The 18,578-nt window shown below is 52.7% G+C and overlaps 1 protein-coding gene across 2 annotated transcripts in view; it reads right to left on the bottom strand.

The window, feature by feature from the left end:
* CNTFR (ciliary neurotrophic factor receptor) overlaps positions 1-18,578 on the bottom strand; it is a gene marked incomplete at its 3' end in the record, with an annotated part of 212,776 nt that overhangs the window by 3,233 nt on the left and 190,965 nt on the right. For both annotated transcript variants that reach the window (XM_082074844.1, XM_082074843.1), the window contains 3 exons: positions 18,306-18,423; positions 17,325-17,491; positions 10,135-10,298 (listed from right to left, as the gene is read on the bottom strand). In XM_082074844.1, coding sequence (XP_081930970.1) covers positions 10,135-10,298; positions 17,325-17,491; positions 18,306-18,423 — 449 coding nt within the window. The remainder of the gene's footprint in view (positions 1-10,134; positions 10,299-17,324; positions 17,492-18,305; positions 18,424-18,578) is intronic.

The raw sequence follows: 18,578 nt of genomic DNA on the forward strand, positions 1-18,578 counted from the left end.
TTCCTCCATGTCTCCCCAGCCACCCAAGAGAAGGTCAGGCACAGGATCCCACTGCTGCAGGAAGCACCAACAGCTGAGTTTTATTAAGAACTCGGTCAAATGAAAGGAGCAAGATGGAGCTGAAAACTTCTGCCTGGTTGTTGATTACATCCCAAACTCCAAGGAGAGGAAAGTTGCATCCTCAGGGTGTCCAGGGACACCCAGACCAATATACCTGCAGGACGAGGCTCCCTGGCACTGCAGCTTTACATGCGCAGGCATGGTGTGCATGCCAGGGACACATGATGGCCTGGCCAGTGGCCAGCACAGTTAATATCATCACCCTGCTGCTTGCAGGGGTACCCAAAAAACAGGAACTCACCCTGAGAATGGCCCAGCCCTTTTCCAGTCCCCCCAGTACAGCACATGTAACACCCTAGCACAGATTTAATCCTTTTGGACTGCCACAGCTGCTCTGGGGGATCCGTACCAGGGAGGGGGACACTTTTGCTTCCTTGCTCCAGCCGAAAGCCTCTCCTTCCCTATTCCCTCTCCCGGGATGTATCCAGCCTAATGCCCAGCATGACCCTCAGGCTCTCTGTTCCCAGCTGCTCACACCACCCAGCCTGAGCCCATAGGAGCTCCACATCTGGAGTACATCTGGAGGCAGGCCTGGCCGGCTGCCCTCAAGTCGTTGGGGAGTAAAGGGCCTTCTGCCGCCTGTGAGGCATGAAGCTGCTACCAAACCTTGTTGAGGGAGCAGTGCTGAGAAAGGTCTCTGTCCATTTCACTGCTGCAGATTCGGGGCTGGATGTGGGGAGACAGAGTCCTGCCTCCTCTCACACCGCTGGTCCAGGACTGACGCCCACAGCACCAGTGTGATGCAAGCAGGAGATGCTGGTAGCTCCACCATGGCGCTCGTGCCAAGCTGAGATGTGCCCAAGCCCTGTACCACTGCTAGCCAAAGCACTGGGACATCTGGTGCCCAAGGCCAGCCCTGCTTTCCAGGGGATGCCTTCCCACCAAACCATGGATCTCACCATTGAGTCCAACCTGTTGGCATGGGGACAGCTTCTTGGCATGCCCACCAAGGGGGACTGAGGTCAGGGCCTTGCTGGAGGGAGCCTGGCACAGGGGGCAGATGAGCCCAGCAACCTTAATGGGGCTCTTTGATGGTTTTCCCTGAGGTCCTAGCATGCCCAAGCAGCTGAAAGCCATCTCTGGGGTCACATGTGCTGCCTCTCATCCAGATAATGAGGTCAGGCTTAGGGTGGTCCTTTTTAGCAGTTCGTAGGTCCACAGCACAGTTTATGCTGGCAGGGTGCCTGCTGCCATCCTGGGGCTGGTGAAGAAAAGAGTTTTGGGCCATTTCACTTATGGGCGACAGGTGAAAACTGAAATCCTGTGAGGTGGGACAGAAGGGAGGATGGGGAAAGAAAGATGAGGAGGATGCTACTCCTCCTGTGGGACACAACTGTGCATCCTCCAGCCCGTGGGGAGTCTTGGCTGAGACCCATCCCACCAAGCTCCAGCCCTCCTCAGCCCAGGACCAGAGCCTGAGCTGGATCAGGGTCCCTAGAGGGACTCTCTCGGCAAGCTGCTAACCCCTAGCAAGCCTGTTTCTCCAGTCTTGGTCTGTGCTTGGCTCAGGTGTGCCTTGGAAGTAGGGAATGAGCATGGGGTTCGGAAAAATGCTGGGGTTATTCATCTGGTCTTATGGGTCTCTCTAGGTCTTTCGACACCCTGTGAGTCTTTTCTGCAGACCAAAGAGCCCTCCTGGCTATTCCTGCCTCTCCCCAGCCACAGCCAGCCTGCAGGTGAGAGTTTGCAGATGGGGTGTCGCAGGCACAACGGGGTCAAGGCTGTGCCTTGCCTCGGGGTGGATGTTCCCCCAGGACCCAGGCTGGAGGACCTTCCTTGTAGAACCTGGGAGGATGCTGCCCTAAGCTCCTCTTTAGACAGCAGACAAAAAGAGAAGGCATAGAGGACAGCAACCATCTCTCCCCACCCATACAATCTCTGCATACAGCACTTCTGAGCTGGGCAGCTGGGGGACACATCCAAAATTGCCATGGCTGGTGAGAAAGTCCCTGGGTGGCTGCCCATAGTTCAGCACAGAAACGCATCAGCAGATGGGAAAGCACACGTGGAATGGGTCCAACTGGACACAGACATGGAGAGCTGGGGGTGGGGGGGACACTGGGGAGGTCGTGGCGGGATGGATGGACACACAGCATCAAAGGCAGAGGGAGAAATTCCTTAATCCGCGTCCCTGCCACACAGAGACAAAAGTTGGAGGAAGGCTGCGCATGGTAATTTTTTTGGCCGGGGCAGTCTGCGTGTCGCTGCCTGCCTTTGTGCACCTGCCAAAAGTCACTCCAGCTGGCTGTGAAGAGCTGCCCAGATTAATGAGGGATCAGTAGCCAGTGCAATGCAGAGCTATTAGCATTGGGGGAAAAAAAAAAAAAAAAAAAAAAAAAAAAGAGAGAGAGAGAAATGAAAAAAAGCCCTTGAACTCAGTAATTCAGTCAACAGCTTGCTGAGGACAGAGTAGACCGGGATCTGGGATCCCATTCCCTGCTGTGGCCACATATCCCAATCAGCCTTCTTGGAAAGATAATGAGGCTGCCAGTGCTCCCCCACAGCCCCCAGCACCAGGAGGAGCCCAGGGGCCAGCACCACATTGATGGGATGGGGACAGACACCCAGAGCAGGTAGAAGGGCAGATTTCCCAGCACTTGGCTTTCCCCCTGTCCATGCTGGTGCCCCCTCCACATTCAATCCACCCATACCATGCAGCCCAACAGGGGACATCCATGTGTGCCCTCATCCCTGTCCCTGCCCACAGACTGGTGGCATTGCCTTGCAGTATTTGTCACAGCAGGAGTTAAAGAAGACATTCACCCCCCCCATCCTGGGCTCCTCCAGCTCCCACTGCCCCCACCCACCCTGCCAGGGTGCCCCAGCAGTAAAAATGATCACTGTGCTCTGTTCTCACCCAGGGTCTGCTCCTGGTCCAGCACAACCAGACAGCAATTACCTGCAAACAGGGTGATGCACGGGCAGGTCTGAATCCCAAATGGCCTTTGGAAGGTGATGTGGGCCAGGGAAAAAAAAAACAACCCTCCCTGCACCAGCAGCTGGGCTGGGGGCTGGTGTGTGTTGGAAAGAGGCGGAGGGAGAGGAGGGATCAGATACCTCCTCTGCATCCCACATGAAAATGAGTTTGCTGTCTCCCCATGGCAGCAAAGCCTCTGCTTTCCATTCCTTGACACCTGCTCCCCAGCTCAGCTGCTGGTGTGGGAAGGGGGTGCTCTGCTGTTGGGAAGCTGGCAATGTGAGGATTTGGGGCTGGTAGCCCTCCATCCCATGGCAGGGATGCACCACCTCTGTGCATGCCAGGACAGAGACCACACGCCTGTCCCAGGTGTTGTATCAAGCCTGGATGAGCCTGCCCTCCCCAAAATAAAAGGAGCACCCCAGCTATTGCAGGGTGAAGCCGATCTGCTCACACAGCCTGCACATCCCACCGCAAGCTGGGGAACATGGAATGAAACTGCTGGCAAGAGCACAGCCTGGGTCTGACATGCATCTCACCTCCTTGCAGCTTCTTTCACTTATGAATGATGTCTGGGATCCTGGATAATGGGGGAAATGGGAACTGGGAGAGGGACAGGGCACCCCAGTGAGCTCGATTTCACAGCTTCTTTTCCCTGCAACAAGTGACCAGCTTCCGCTGCCTGGCTGCAATGAGTTTCGCAGGGACTTATGCTACACAAATAGCTGCTGTTTCAGGTGTCTTCAGTCTCTGCAATTGTAGGGGGATCCTGGCAGGCTCCCACTTGCCCTGGGTGGAAGAGGCTAAACCAAAAGCAGGAGTAACCCCCGAGCAAGCCACCCCATGGCTGGGAAGTGCAGGAGGGTTGCTGCAAACAGCCGCTGCAGCCCACAAAAAGCTATCGCCAAGCAGAAAAGAAATATTTTGCTTGTTTTTCCTTTTCAAAGCCACGTCTGGTGAGCAAATAGGTCTGACATTCATTACCAATAAATGAGCCCTCAAATACCTCCTCCTTCCGCAGCGCCACAGGAATCAGTTGGGCTAAACCCAGACAAAACTTTCTGCCCGGACTCTGGAATAACTAAAAGGTTGGGAAGAGTGAATGAATCCCCCTTATTCTCTGCAGCTGGGTAGCGGAGGAGCCCAGCAGGCTCTGAGCTGCTGTCCCTGCTGTCAGCCCCCCACAAAAAGGCTGCTGTGCCGCTGCTGTGAATAGCTCAGCCCTGCTGCCGGTCTGGGAGGACAAGTTATCGCAGAGCTCCTCCCCAGCCTGGGTTGTGTCACACCAGATGTGGCTGAACAGCTCCCTCCTGGCTTAAAATAAAGACCATCTTTGAAAGTGGAGCTGTAAGCTCATTAATAACGGGACTCTTTCTCTGGATGCGCTGTCCCCCTCCTGCCAAGTGGCAACTGGCAGACCTCGCTTTCGCTTGCAGCTGTGGGGAGGATGGGATCACGGATGCTCAGCGCACTCAGCACCAGCTCTGACCCTGCCTGGTGCTGGAATCTGCTGCCCGCAGATACATTTACCACGCTGATGGAGTGGGATGGGGGTGAAAGCAGACGGGTGCAGCTTGTGAATGGGCATGGGCACCTGCCTGTCATGGTCTGCATGCAGGCAGGGCAAGCTGAGCTTGCTGGCACCATCCTGCCCATGTGAAGCTGTGCAGATGAGCACAGGCAGGCTGGTACTGCTCACTGGTACCATCAGGGTTGCTTCTGGAGGCCTGATCCTGCCAGGTCCTCAGCACTTCTAGGTCACTAGCAGTTCCCAAGGGGACTGAGAGCACCCAGGCAGTGCCAGCCAAGGATCCCAAGCCCTGGAGGGGACAGAAAAAGGTGATTTCTGAGCACTTCCCACCTCCATCCTCCTCCGAGGCACCGTCTGCTCCAGCCCTGCCTGTCCCATGCCGAGCTGTGAGTGACACTGTTATAGCCTCAACATTTTGCTCCCACCTATTCATTTTTTTTTTTTTTTAAATTTTCCTTCTCTTTTTCCTTCTTAATCACTGACTTTACAGCTGGGAGGGGAAGGGAGAGAAGTGCCTCAATAAAAGCTACCAGGCGTGAAGCTGTAACCCAGCTCGCTCAGGGTGACCTCCCTGCCAAGGTTACCTTGCAAAGAGGGGGAGCATAGGCAGAGCAGCAGAGGCTGCAAATGCACAAAGAGGGGATGCAAATGGGCACAAAGCAGCACACCCACCACCAAGTGACATTGCCACCACACCTGGGAAATGCAGCTGCAGCGGCTGGTGGCACTAATTGCCCTCCCCAGCTCCATCTCTCACCCTTGCCCGTTGCAGGCAGGATACACATTAGCACATACGTTCAGGTTATTTCGGGCTGTTCCAAGGCAGGAGCTTGCAGAGGCAGCCCATGAGATTCACATATTTAACTCAGGAGATGAGCCTCAGCCCACTCTGGCAGCCACTCCTGACATCCCAGAGCATCATGCCCTCCTCACACCAACAAACCCAACCACTAAATATTTGGCGATACCCCCAAATTGCCCATTCCTGTCCCCAAATCCTCATCCTTTGCCTTGGTCAGAGCTGCTCAGCAGCAGAGCCGGCATAGACACCTGCACTGGGGGCTCTGTGACCCCAGTTCCTAAAATCCCAGAATGGCGGGAGCACCTCTGCTTGCTCTTCCAAAGAAGGGCATTTCCAGCCTTTGCAAATGCTCATGGACATGGCTCTAATGCTTCCAAAACAGAAGAAGAAGGAGAAAACCCATCCACATTATTAGCTTTAAATATCTCATGACCTTTTACTGCAAATTTCAAGATCTGAGATGCAGCCCGCCTCACGGTTCATTAACATTTCATGTTGTCAGCACAACCAATGGGTTCAATTAGACTTCATGACGGCATCTGCAAATTGCTGGCAATGCACCAGAGGAAATCCTCCCTCAGCCTGGCTGCCAGCTCCGCTGCTGCTTAAGAAAATACCTTCTAAGCTTTGCCATGTTCCTGGAACATGTACTGAGCTGGTCAGTGCTCAGCACATGAGATCTTCCCCCAAAAACTAGGAAAAAGGGGAGATCCTCCTGCAGCAAATGCTATGGGGTGGGAGTGAATTGGATGCCAGATCTGCCCTGGACTGCCCAAAGATGCTCAGGACAGTGCCTGGCCACCTGCCTGGATCCCGGGGTGAGCGCACAGACGTGCTCGCAGAGAGATTGCATGTGTGTGCGCAGAGATCGCTGCTGTTGCAAGTTAACTGAGGGAGCCTGTAAAACCAGAAACAGGCTATTAGCAATCCATTAGGAAAGGGTATCCAGTTCCAGCCTAGGTAAGCCATTAGAGGAACATCTGAGAGCATTAGGAGAGCTCGCTTGGGGCCAGGATGGGGCTATAAAACAGAAGAGGAAACCACGCTAATCTGGCTTGAATTACAGACTTAAAAGCAGGAGAAAAATAAAGGACACCCTAAACATTTAATGTTTTATATTTAGGAGACAGAAGGGGAGATTCTGCCAAAAGAAGAGAATAAAAAACCTGCTTAGGCTACAAATATCCCATCTCTCTTCTGGCAGCAGAGAAACCAGCACAGCCCCTCTTCCAGAAAGGGAGGAGCATGACTTTAAAGTTGCTTGAGTTTCAGAGTCAGCTTGATGCTGGTGGGGTGGTGGGAAGTCGGTGGCCACCCGATGTGACACATCTGCACCCTGAACAGCTGGGAAATGCCCGTGCTCAGGTGTGAGGGCGCTGCTTCGAGGCGGCACAAAGGTGCAAAGAGCACCCCCGGCACACGTGCACACCCTGCCACACGCTCACGTGGAAACTCATCATCATCGCCTCTCCATGATAATAATTCTCAGAGCACATCACCATAATTCCCAGAGCAAACTGCAACATGAGAGCTGCTAAGTGGCCTGAGCGTAAAGGTGCTGCTGAGCAGGCAAAAGGGAGTTCAGACAGCATATTGGAGCTCAAACCCACCTTTGCAAAGTGCTGGGAAAGGGATGAGGGTGTGCCCCTGGCTCTGGGTCAGCCCCAGATATTTCCTGATGGGGGAGATGCTTGGGTCAAGCATCACCCATCTGCCTCTGGGGGAGAAATTGTTTTTATGCCCAGCTCGCACAGGGGCGGTCTCGATAAGATCCATTCCTCCCGCCACGGATGGCTTCATCTTCTGGTGCCAAGCCCTGGCATTATTAAAATCCTGAAAGGAAGAGCCTGGGAGAAAGCAGACGCTGATTGAATCAGGCCCGATGGTATTCGACAGCTCAACATCCATCTGATCCTATTAGCGCTCATTCGGTTCTGCCTGCTGAGGTGCTGTGCATAAATCAGACCCTGCAAAGATAATGGGAGGTGGAAGGGAGAAAGGGGAGCTGCTGCTTCTGCCAAGAAATGCCTCGTGTGAGTGGGGCCCGCATGGATATTCATGGCTCTGGGCAGCGCCTGGTGCTCTCTTGTGGGTTTGATCCCACGGGGATTCTTGGCTTCCTGAAGGGCTGCCAAGGGGATTATAGCAGGAGATGCTTAAAACCCACAGCTGGTGCATGGTCAGGTTGCCATGAGAAGGTAGGGATGAGGCTTGGTGTGGGGACCTTGGGCACACAGGGATGCACCAGCACTTGAGGACACCCAGCAACTCCTGGCTGCTAGCAGAAAAGCTCTCCTCTCCCTGATAGTCTCCCAAGCTGCCCCATTGCCAAAAAGCAGTTTGTGTGCACTGGCTTTGCCATGTCGGCAGCCAGTGGGGACAGCAAGAAACAAGATTGGGGCAGGCTGTGGCATGGGACCTTCACTTCAGCAAGAATTAAGACACCCTCATGCAAGGGTCTCCTGATGAAGTGTATTGGACTCTAAGGTATTCTAAGGGTGTTGCACATGACCACTGCATCCTTTCTCAGGACACTTGTCCCTTTGAGGAGAGACCAAACACCACCCCTGTAGGATTTGCTGAATGGCTGAACTAGGCTTAACCCCACCAAACCATGTCCTTCTCTCTCCTGGCTGGATGTGGATGGACAGGGACACCCCCCCAAAATGCCAACAAACAATTATGTCAAGCAAAGTAGAGCTCAGCATGGCTTGGGCATGCTCTCAGTGTGCCGGCATCAGATGGGTTCATTTTTGGGTGCAAATCCCTGCATTTTGGGTGCCCGGCTGGACTAGGCAGGCTGAGCATGCAAAGGGGGTCTGGGGTCGGAGCAGCTCCAGTTGCTGCAGCACTGCCATCCTCTGGTGTTTGGGAGCTGATTGAATTAGGCTTTGCAAATAATTCATCTGATGAATAGTGGCAGTTTTCCTCAAATCATCCGCAAATCAGATTTTTCATTACCCAGCCAGCAGGACAGAGAGTCAGGAAACAAGGCTGGTACCTTGCTCACGGAATGCTTGCATGCACTCACTGAGCAAATTATTCCCCAAACACATTTCTCCATCAGCCAGTGATGAGGAACACGTCTCTTGCAAGGGGATATCGATTAAAAGGGGTACTTGGGACTGCTGTTCCCTCCTGGGGTGCCAGGAGATGAGCCCTTCCCAGCCCTCCTTGCACCCACCATGAAGGCTGGTACCCCCAGCTTTTTCCACAAGTCTGGGCATCATTTAATAGGAGAAAACAAATTTTTACTACCATGGAACTGCCTTATCAAGCCAGTGTGGCCCTGCCAGTGGTGTCCCCAACATCTTAATGTATTTCCCACCACTGCTGCCTGCCCAAGAGCACTGATGGAGCAGCCACACCGCACCCTCGGAGGGCCCATGGGGAGAGAGACTGGCATGGCACAACCCTCCAATATGATACCTGATACCCAGTGATGGAGAGACCAGCTGCCCTGAGAGCGTTGAGGAGGGAGGCAGCTCGCTGGCTCTCCTGCCATTTTTAGTTGCAGACCTCTGCATTTGCAGAGTGCCTGGCTGGATCCAGCTGTGACAGTGCAAAAAAATCAGCTTTTTCCACAACAGTTTCACATCTTGAAAAACTGATCTTGTGTTTGGTATTTCCCGTTAATTCTTCCCCTTTTTTCACAGCTTGTACAATTTGTGCATCTACCCCTCAAGTGAAAAAAAAATATCCAAAGCAAACTGATACCCAAATTCCATCTCTTCTTTCTTAACCCTCAGGATGCTCTCCTGTTCCCAGCAGGGAAGCGAAGGGAAGAGAAACAAACAGGAAAACCCTCTCCCAACCCTCCTCCAATTTTCAAAGCCATCAGCAAATGCTTCCATCCAAAACACAACCTGTGGTGCTGCCTCATCAAAAAACCCAACCAATGCAAAAAGAAAAAGTTGCTGAGACACTGGCATCTTGCAGTGACATGAGCAAAGCTTCCTGTCCCCTCTGTGAGCCATTTCTCTCCCCAAGAAGAACTGGCCATCAGAAAACCCTGTGTGGCTCCATGGTGCATGTGAACTCCCTGGGAACTGACTGCTGCCTCCTATTTGTCTTTCTGGGAGGAGGCAAAATGCTTTGTTAAGCAAAGCACCTAACTGGCTTTTGACCGGCTCAGCTTGATGCAGAGGGGATGCTGGATGAGCCACACCAGCATAGCAGCACCTCTCCTTGAGAAGCAGATTGCCGAGCATGTGAACAGCACACGGAGGGAAAAAAAAGCCTGTTCGTTATCTATCTGCAGCTAACAAATGAAATCTGTCCTCCCAGCTGCCAAGATTTCACTGACTATTTTTTTTTCTTTTTAAAGAAACAAGAAATAAAAGTAAGAAATATGATAACATCGTGGCAATCGCTCCGTGACTACGCTCAGTTATGGCGAGCAGTATTTTATCTTCAGTTCAAAATCTAAATGTGGCAGAGGCACATTTAAATGTGGTGACATTTATACTTTAAATGCCTTTTACATCTCGCTGGCAGGTTTTATATAGAATACACGTATCGAAAGTAGATAGGGGCCGTGGATGACAATGCAGAGTGGAGAGAGCCTGCAGAGCTATTTGTAGACAGAATGAGTTAAAAGAAAGGCAGAGAAGAAGAGAGAAGGGAGGAGAGACATAGAAGGATAGGAGAAGGGTCTGGGTTGCCTGAGCTGTAAATAGACATGTTTTTTGGTCCCTCACCACTTGTTCCCAGCCACCAGCTCCCCTCAGTCCCTCCTGTCCCAGCCAGCTCAGCATCACTTACATGCTGCCATTGGTCCAGGATGAGGGGCCGATATCGCAGGAAGAACTTGAGTGGGAAAGACTCGGGGTCAGGCCAGGATGAGGGGTTTTGCCATGACACTTCCAGCCTCCGAGGGTTGTTGGGCACAGGTTTGGCCACCACGCTCTCCGGAGGGTCTGGCTTTACTGGAAGAGAAGAGGGTTGCTGGTAAAGCTTTGGATGTGGCATCATTTCTTACACCCCTCAGCACAGCCAGCTGGCCTTTGCACTCTGTGCTTTCCAAGGGGCTCAGGTAACACACAGGATGTCCTTTTCCCAAACTGATTAGATGCAAATCACCTTTTCCTGTCCCGATCAGTGCTACGGCTGTGCTGGTGCGAAATAATCACTGTCAAGGAGATGCCAGTGCTGAAGACATGTGGAAACAACCTGGCCAGGACAGAGAGCATCCCTCCTCCCCAGGGCTACTTGGGTCAGGGCGAGGAGCCCACCAAGCCCAAGTCCTGCACTTTTCTCACACCTCTTGATTTCTGGGAGTCTGTTCCACATTCAACCCCACTTGCCTTGCAATAACATGGCAGAGTTTGGCCTTTTGGGATATGGAGATATTTTCTTGCTTCCTGACAAGTATTTCAAGTGAATGTTAATTGGCTGAGAGCTATGCAATGTCCATGGAAGTTGCAGCTACTTTTAGAGTGCTGGGAGCAAATCACAGGCTGTGATGAATGGCACTGACCATTGCAGAGCGAGCCTTGCTCCTCACCAAGGGCTTGCTAAGCTCCTGACAGCTCAAACTTCCAATTTACAAAATCAAAGCTGAAATGAAACCACAGTCCAACCACATTTGTGAGACCCAGAATGGGTCCTGTTTCCCCTGAGATGCAGTCCATGACCATCTTCCTCTTTGGAGTCCTCCCGCTCAGCACCCTGGCACACAGCCTGCTGCAGTCTTCCTTCACCATCATCTTCACCACCACCCCAGCAGCCCCTCTTGCCTCCCATCCCCTTCCCTCTGCCCTGGTGGGTGCAAGGAGGGATGGCAAGCTTCTTGCATCCCCACTGCACCTGCTTGGTGCAAGGTGCTTGGAGGATGCTGGGGGAGCGGCTGGTGAACAAGTATCCATGGGCCTGACCATGGGTGCCCAGTGTCACCTCCCCATCCCTCTCTGCAGCAGGGTAGGACCCAATTTTCCTTTTACAGTTTTATCCTCAGCTGGAGGGACAGCTTTCTGTGGCTGCACTGTGCTGAGCTACTCCAGATGGCTGTGCAATTCCTCCGCTCGCTTTGAATCCCCGGGCTCAGGCTGGACATCAGCTTCCATCGACAGGGACTTGGAGTCCAAATGCAAACGGAAAAGTATAAATCCAGTGCTGGCTCAGCGAGCTCAGTTTGCAAAACGAAAGTCTGTTTGGCTGAACGAACACAGATGATTCTGAACTGCAGCTCTGTAGCGAGAAACATGGAAGGAAAGCATTGGGCTGAGGATGGATACCCTGGGGTAACATAGGGAGCCTGGCCTTGCTCTTTGGCATCGTCAGTCTGGAGCCATGGCAGAGAGATGCTTAAACGTAGTTGTGCTGGGCAGGGCATATCTGCTTGGGCAGTGATGAGAGATGCCACTGTCGTGGGTTGGAGGAAAACAAAAAAATAATATAGGTGCCCTGAAGCTGAGGTGGGAGTCACCTGCCTGTTTTGCAGGGATGTTACCCCTGGTCCAACTCCTGTGGGTTGGGGCGCAGGGGAGGGCTGCCCTGGCCCTGAGCGAGCACAGCGGAGCCCAGCCATCCGAGGGGACCGTGCTCCCATCTGTGGAGAGCCTTCTGATGGCTTAATGGGAAAACCAGCAGTCCCTGCTGTGTCCTCATGTGTCCTCTCGTCCGTGGGACTCCTCATCAGGCTAGAAAGCGTAGCAGTGCCAGCCCTTCCAAAACCACAAAGCTGTTCCTGCCACCTCCCTCCAAGGTGACGGGGATGCAAGAGCCAGAAGAGGGGACCACACCTGCAGCAGCCGGGCCTGCCAGGACTGACTGACATCTTTTAGGATAGACCTCCTGATGCTGTGTTTGTTATGGTAAACATCAGGGCTGGTCCTGCAGGGATCAGCTGAGGAGTGGGGGGAGACAGGCTGTGTCCATCTTCCCAGTTTATTGAAGGAATCCTTTATCCTGGGCAGCCTCCCATGTCCCTGCTCCTCGCACCGGGATGAGGAGCTCTCCTTCTTCTCCAGCCTTTGTCTGCTTCCATTTAGCCTGTCCATGGCGAGGCAGGGGCTGTTTGGCTGTAGATCAGCCAGCATAATAGAGCCCTGTCCTCAGCAAGGCCCTGCAGGCAGTAACATAATAAAAGCAATAATAGTAATAATAATAATGGACGATGGGCATTAGGCTGAGTACTGGTTAAGTGGCTACAAAACCAGATGTAATATTATCCCGCAGAGCTGAGGGAGCATCTCCAGACATTCCTAAGAAGGGGACTTGGCCAGGAGGCAGCTCACAGCTCTTCACACTTGGTTTTCGGCTGCTGCATCCAAGGGAGGGCTCGGTGTGCAAGAAGAGCCGTGGAGAGCGGCTTTTCGTAAAGGCTCTGCACGCTTACACTTAACCGCAAGTATTTAGCTATCCATCACCCCTGGCTGTTGTTAGACACATCTTGAAATGAAGCCTGTGGTTCAGAAAGGCAGCTGAGACCCCGCAGCATGGAGGGGCCCATCCCATCTCTCCAATGAGCGCTAAAATGGATCCCTTGCGGCCGTTAAATATCCCCTGGCATTTTCCATGAGCAGAGGGATATTAAACTCCATGTCTTAGCCAAATGTCAGTCTAGGTAATTTAATTCTGCCTCCCTAAGTAGTATGAATTGAACTGACCTTCTGCCTAGGCAACTGTATTTCCGTGTTCTGAATTTTGTACAGACATGGGCATGTTTGTCCTCAAGCAGCACCTCCATGATGCTCTGCTCCAGACCTGGAGCTGGGAGGATCAAACAATCTTCTCAAGGTCATATGAGGGATGGGTGGCAGATTTGGAGGAATGCATCCATGCCTGTGAGGCCCCATCGAAGTCTGCCTTCCTCCTTTTAATGCTGTGCATCTTCTCCTGCTGATTTGCCCCAGGCTTGCATGAGGAGAAAGGTGGGATGCTGACACAGCTGTACAGCAATGTCCCCGCTTTCCTGTGGGATGAACATGCCAGCTACCTGGTTCTTGGGCTGAACCACAACTGAGGAATGTGGGGTTGCGTCCTAGAGGACCATGAATGTCCCCACAGCGTCCCATCCATCACAAAGGAGGTGGCAGATCCTGACACACCAATTTGTCTTGCTCCTCACTGGCACCTTCCTCTGCCTCCAAGCCTTCTCCTCTTCCAGCTTCTCCAGCCTCTCTGCCACCTCCTCCTGCCTTGGGCCTGGAGTCCTGATGTCTGCAGGACTCTGCAGAGCCTTGCCCACCTCATGCTCACCTTTATTAATATTGATACATTTGCAGAAGACATCATTATGAAAACAATTTCCAGGAGCGAGGTGGGGAGAAAGGCAAACTGGGTCTCCTATGGATGAGAGGTAGGGGGCAGAGGGCTGGAAAACCTCTTCCAGATATCATTGAAAATGGCAATGCAGAGTGACCCCTCGCAGCTGGCTGCTAATAGCCCGCACGGCACGACTGCCAGCAGGGCATAGGCTTGGGATAGCAAAAGAAAAGTACCCATCATTTTCCACTCAATTAGAGCCCATCTTCCGAGTGGCTGGGGAAGGGATTTTCTGCTGGGGGCTCCAGGAAGGGAGAAAGGAAGGAGGAAGCAAAAACCAAAGCAGATCACTCCTTCCCAGGGGGCTTTTTGTATTTGCCCGGGCTGGGTGGGTGGTCTGACCCGGCAGCGGGTCTGCTCCTGGCTCAGCCGGCACCAGGAGCGAGAGCTGCTGGCCCCGTGCCGCTCTCGCCTTGGCTCCAGGCTGCTCCATCCTTTAACCTCCACACAGAACACGCGATGGTTTTCCCTAAGCTAAAGAGAAAACATGAGGTGGGCTCTGACATCCACAGCATGGGGATTTCAGGAGAAGTATGCAGTTGTTGGCTGACACCATCTCTCAGTTTTAGCAAGATGCATGCATACATTGCAATGATCCCACGCAGCATTCTTCCAGCAAGCTGATGCAATGGCTTTCTCCCAGGCCATAGATTTTCCACCCCTCTCCATCTAGCAGAGAGAAACCCAGCACGAATTCCAAGATGAGATCTCAGCCCAGCTGAGGCTGGTAGAGAACCCCAGGAAAGGTACTGCATGTTAGATCCACAGCGCCAGCATCCACCACAACGGGACACAGCCCTGGGCTTGCAGCTGCAGAGAGGAGAGCCAGAAGAGACACTGAAATTGTATAGTCATAGAATAGTTTGCATTGGAAAGGACCTTCAAAGGCCATCTAGTCCGACTGCCCTGCCATGGCCAGGGACATCTTCATGCAGATCAGGTTGCTCAGAGCCCCATCCAGCCTGGCCTGGGATGTCTGTCTCCAGGGATGGGGCAACTACCACCTCTCTGGGCAACTTGGGCCAGTGTTCCACTACTCTCAGTGTAAGAAAATAATTTCTTACTATACTCTGCAAGAAGATAAGCTTCTGCAAGGACACCAGGCAACCTGGGACAAAACTGCCTAGAAAAATACACTAACACAGTGCATTCATTTTAACTGGAAACACTGGGATGGCACAAGGTTCGGGGTAGGTGGCTGCTGATATGTGACAGCTGAGTTCATCCCATAATGACACTGCTAAGCCTGCTGACTGCCTCCTTTAACACTCGGCCACCACTGCACCTATGCTTCTCATGCATGGCGACCATAACAAATCCAGAGGAGAATTTCATCACTGCATAGAACGTGTAGTTTTTAAGACCACTAGTTACCTAAGTATTTATGGGAGTGGATTGGCTCAGGGGTGCAGGACACAACCATTCCTATCAGCACTGGCCCATCAACCCTTCCCCAAATGCCATCCCAGAGGCTGTTAGAGCATCTGCCAGGTGCTGCCAGGGGGGTCTCACCTCCCACCGCACCTGCTGGGATGTGTCCAGGCACCCTGCATCCCTTCAAGCACTCTTGCAAGAAGAATTTGATATTGCACTGATGCTAACAGCTGGCCCTAGGCAGCGCTGGCCCCGCTCACTGCTCCTCCAACCCAGGCTGAGTTCAAACTCCTGGGCTGGATCCGGCTTGTGCTGGTGCTGGGACGCCCAGGGTTGCAGCTGGGTGTGCTTTCCAGGGGAGTTGCCCTTGTGTGCTGGACAGAGGACCAGATGTTTGGGAAGCCAGGCAAGGCATGGGTGGGATGCAGATGTTACAGGACAATGCCCTGAACCCCTGCAGGAGGGAATGTAAGGAACTTGAAAAATGCAGCCTAATTGCTGCCCTGGACCCTGCAGGCTGGAGGTCACCTTCATTTTTAAGGAGTGTATATTCCACTAACATAACAATTTCCATTTAAAGGCACCCAAGTGAACGAAACTCCATAGCTTTCCTGCTAAGCTCCTCGCCTTGTTATCAGCTTTTGCAATGCACCAACACGTACAAGCTTCAGATACAGACTGTGGCTGCAGGGACATGGCAGGACAGTCCCTGCTCCAAAATACAGTAATTTTGCTGCTCTGTTCAGTGCTGCCACCCTGTATCATTTGGTATTCTCCAGGATTTGGGGTAGAAAGAGAAAATCTGGGATAGCAGTGTAGCTCCTTTCCTTGTATTTTGGCACTTCCAGGCGCTCTGGACTGGCACATGCAGCACATCCAAAATGAAGACTGACTGCTGGCTGCACTTCAAGGATTCATTTATTTGGTTTTCTGGTCCAGTAACTGCCACATGTAACCAGCAAATTGTTTTTTGACGTGTTCTTGAAGTCTATTCTCTTCCATTTTTCCTGTTCTTTGAGGATGGACAGTCTTGTCACAGCACCAGCTGTCATCTGACTTTGGCTGGTGGCAAAAGTGCTTTTCCCAACTCCCTGATTTGCCATGGTTGGAACTGAATTGCTTGGTCCACATCAGTCCGTAGCTGGAGGAGTATCAGCACTGAAGGTCTGGACATGTCTGACCAGCATCCCTGTGGCATGGACATCCCAGCACCCGGGCCTGCTGCTCCCTGTTCCACATTGCACAGCATCCACTGCCCAGATAGGGCAGTGAAGAGATGCAAAGAGGGATATAGGATTTTTAAGAGCATGTGAGGGTAAGGGTTTGTAGAGAATGACTTTGGGAGGGCTCTATCCTGCTGAGGAATGGGGGTGAAGAGGATGAGACACTTTAATGTATTTTCCAATCCTAGTTCCCGTGACTCTGCTTCCACCAAAAATGCCAAAACTTCTCTTTTAGGAACACTCAGAGGGACAAGAAAGGCAATGCCATTTGGACGACATCAGTTTCACAGCCCTCTGCCCCAGTACATCACAGCTGCTTCCCTGGCCCCCAAGCAGGGAGAAGCTCAGCAACTACAGGAAACCTGGACCACTGGGCATGGCACCAGGCAGGGCACCAGGCCACTGATGGGACCAGCATGTGGGCTGCCTGTGGCCATCCTGCCTGGCTCCCCGAGGATGCTCAGGTGCCACCATCAGTTGCAGCAGGGCCATGAGAATCAGGGGGGCACAGGGAGAATGCCTGTGTGGCTCAGATCCCAGCTTCCCCTCATGCATAGGATCATAGAATCATTTTGCTTGGAAAAGACCTTTGAGGTCATTGAGTACAACCATCAACCTAACACTGTCATTAAACTGTGTCCCTAAGGACCTCATTTATGCATCTTAAACACCTCCAGGGATGGTGACTCCACCACTTCCCTGGGCAGCCTGTTCCAATGCCTGATGACTCCTTCCATGAAGAAATGTTTCCTAATATCCAATCTAAACCTCCCCTGGCAAAACTTTAGCCCATATCCTCTCATTCTACCACCTGTTACTTGGGAGAAGACACCAACACCCTCCATGCTACAACCTCCTTTACAGTAGCTGCAGACAGTGATAAGGTCTCTCCTCAGCCTCATTTTCTCCAGGATGAACAGCCCCAGTTCCCTCAGCTGCTCTTTACAACACTTGTGCATGGATAGGCAGAGGTTCCGCTTGGAGTGCCTGTCTCTTCCCTGGCCTGTCGCTCCAGCAGGCGATGCTGCCTGCAGAGCAAGCCAACGCCAACACCATCCCAAAGAGGCCAGTTGCTGCCGTGGAAGTTACCTATAGCGAACTCGTCAAAGGTGACAGTGGTGGAGCTTTTGCCCAGGGGATTCGTGACTGTCAGAGTCACCTTGTACTTCACCGTCGAAAAGAGCTGGAGGTATCTGATGTGACACCTGTTTTTGGGAAAGGCGTCCTTCTCGCAGACCATCTCTTTTGTGCCGTGTCTGGGAAGCAGAGACGAGAAGAGCTGTTACCTACAGAGCAGTGCTCGGGGGAGGATACACCCCTGCAGCTGCAGTGGGGAGGCAGAAGGAGCAGCGCTGTGTCCCCGCTCTGCCCATGGTCCCTGTGCCCCTGCCGTGTCCAAAGGGCTGCTCTCCTCCTGCCAGGGAATTTTGCAGGTTCATGTATCTGATGGTTTATCCTAAGCCTGCACAGAGGCTGTGCTGAATGTTCTTACACTGGCCTCAAGGAAAGGATGAGACCCTACTGGGGTTGGGGTTGGCTCTGTCCCTCCTGTGAGAGGAACAAGGTCTCTTTTCTGCTGGTGATACCAGATGCTAAAGCTAAAGCATGGTACTAGCCTGTGTAATGGCTGTGCCAGGATCTGGGCACAGGGTGGGGGACAATGCCATCAAATGGCCAGTTCCAGCTGAGGGACACTGCTGTTTCCCAGCTGCAGACATTGTACAGCAGAAAGGAGCATGGCTGTGCCACATGTGCCAAAAAACAGCGTGAACAACCTCCACTGTGGGCAAATCGTGCAGAGAGGATGGACTTGCAGGGTATGGAAGGGGGACCTGGGAGTTGGGGACTTTCCTGGTCCCCTCTGGGGAAATGGGAACTTTCTTGGGACAAAGTGCCAGTGCCAACCAGCCAGTTTGGATGTCCCTGGAGCATCCAGGCCCATTTTTAGGACATAGATCCCATCTGCTCAGCACAGGTCTGGACTTCTGCCACAGACTTCATGGCCCTACATGTGACCTGCTGCAGGGATAAAAACTCACCTCACTGCACTCCTCCCTCCTGGGCACTTACATGACTGAGATGTTGAAGGTGTTTGGGATGTAGGTAGGAGTGGGCAGGTGCCAGCTGCAGTAGAAACCCTTTGGGTAGTTGTTGGACCGGCACATCAGCACTGGCTCCTTCGGGGGGGCTGCCAGGGAAAGAGAAAGAGCAATTACCCACTGAAGAGGCTGGCAGGTACTGAGAGAAATTGTCTTCAAGGCTGTGACAGAGACGTTGCTGATGGGGAGGAGGTGCTGCTCCCTCGACCCCATTAAGCTACTGTGCTCATGGCTTTCTCTGCTG

Source organism: Streptopelia decaocto (genome assembly GCF_964273445.1).
Source record: "Streptopelia decaocto genome assembly, chromosome: Z".
Lineage (NCBI taxonomy): Eukaryota > Metazoa > Chordata > Aves > Columbiformes > Columbidae > Streptopelia > Streptopelia decaocto.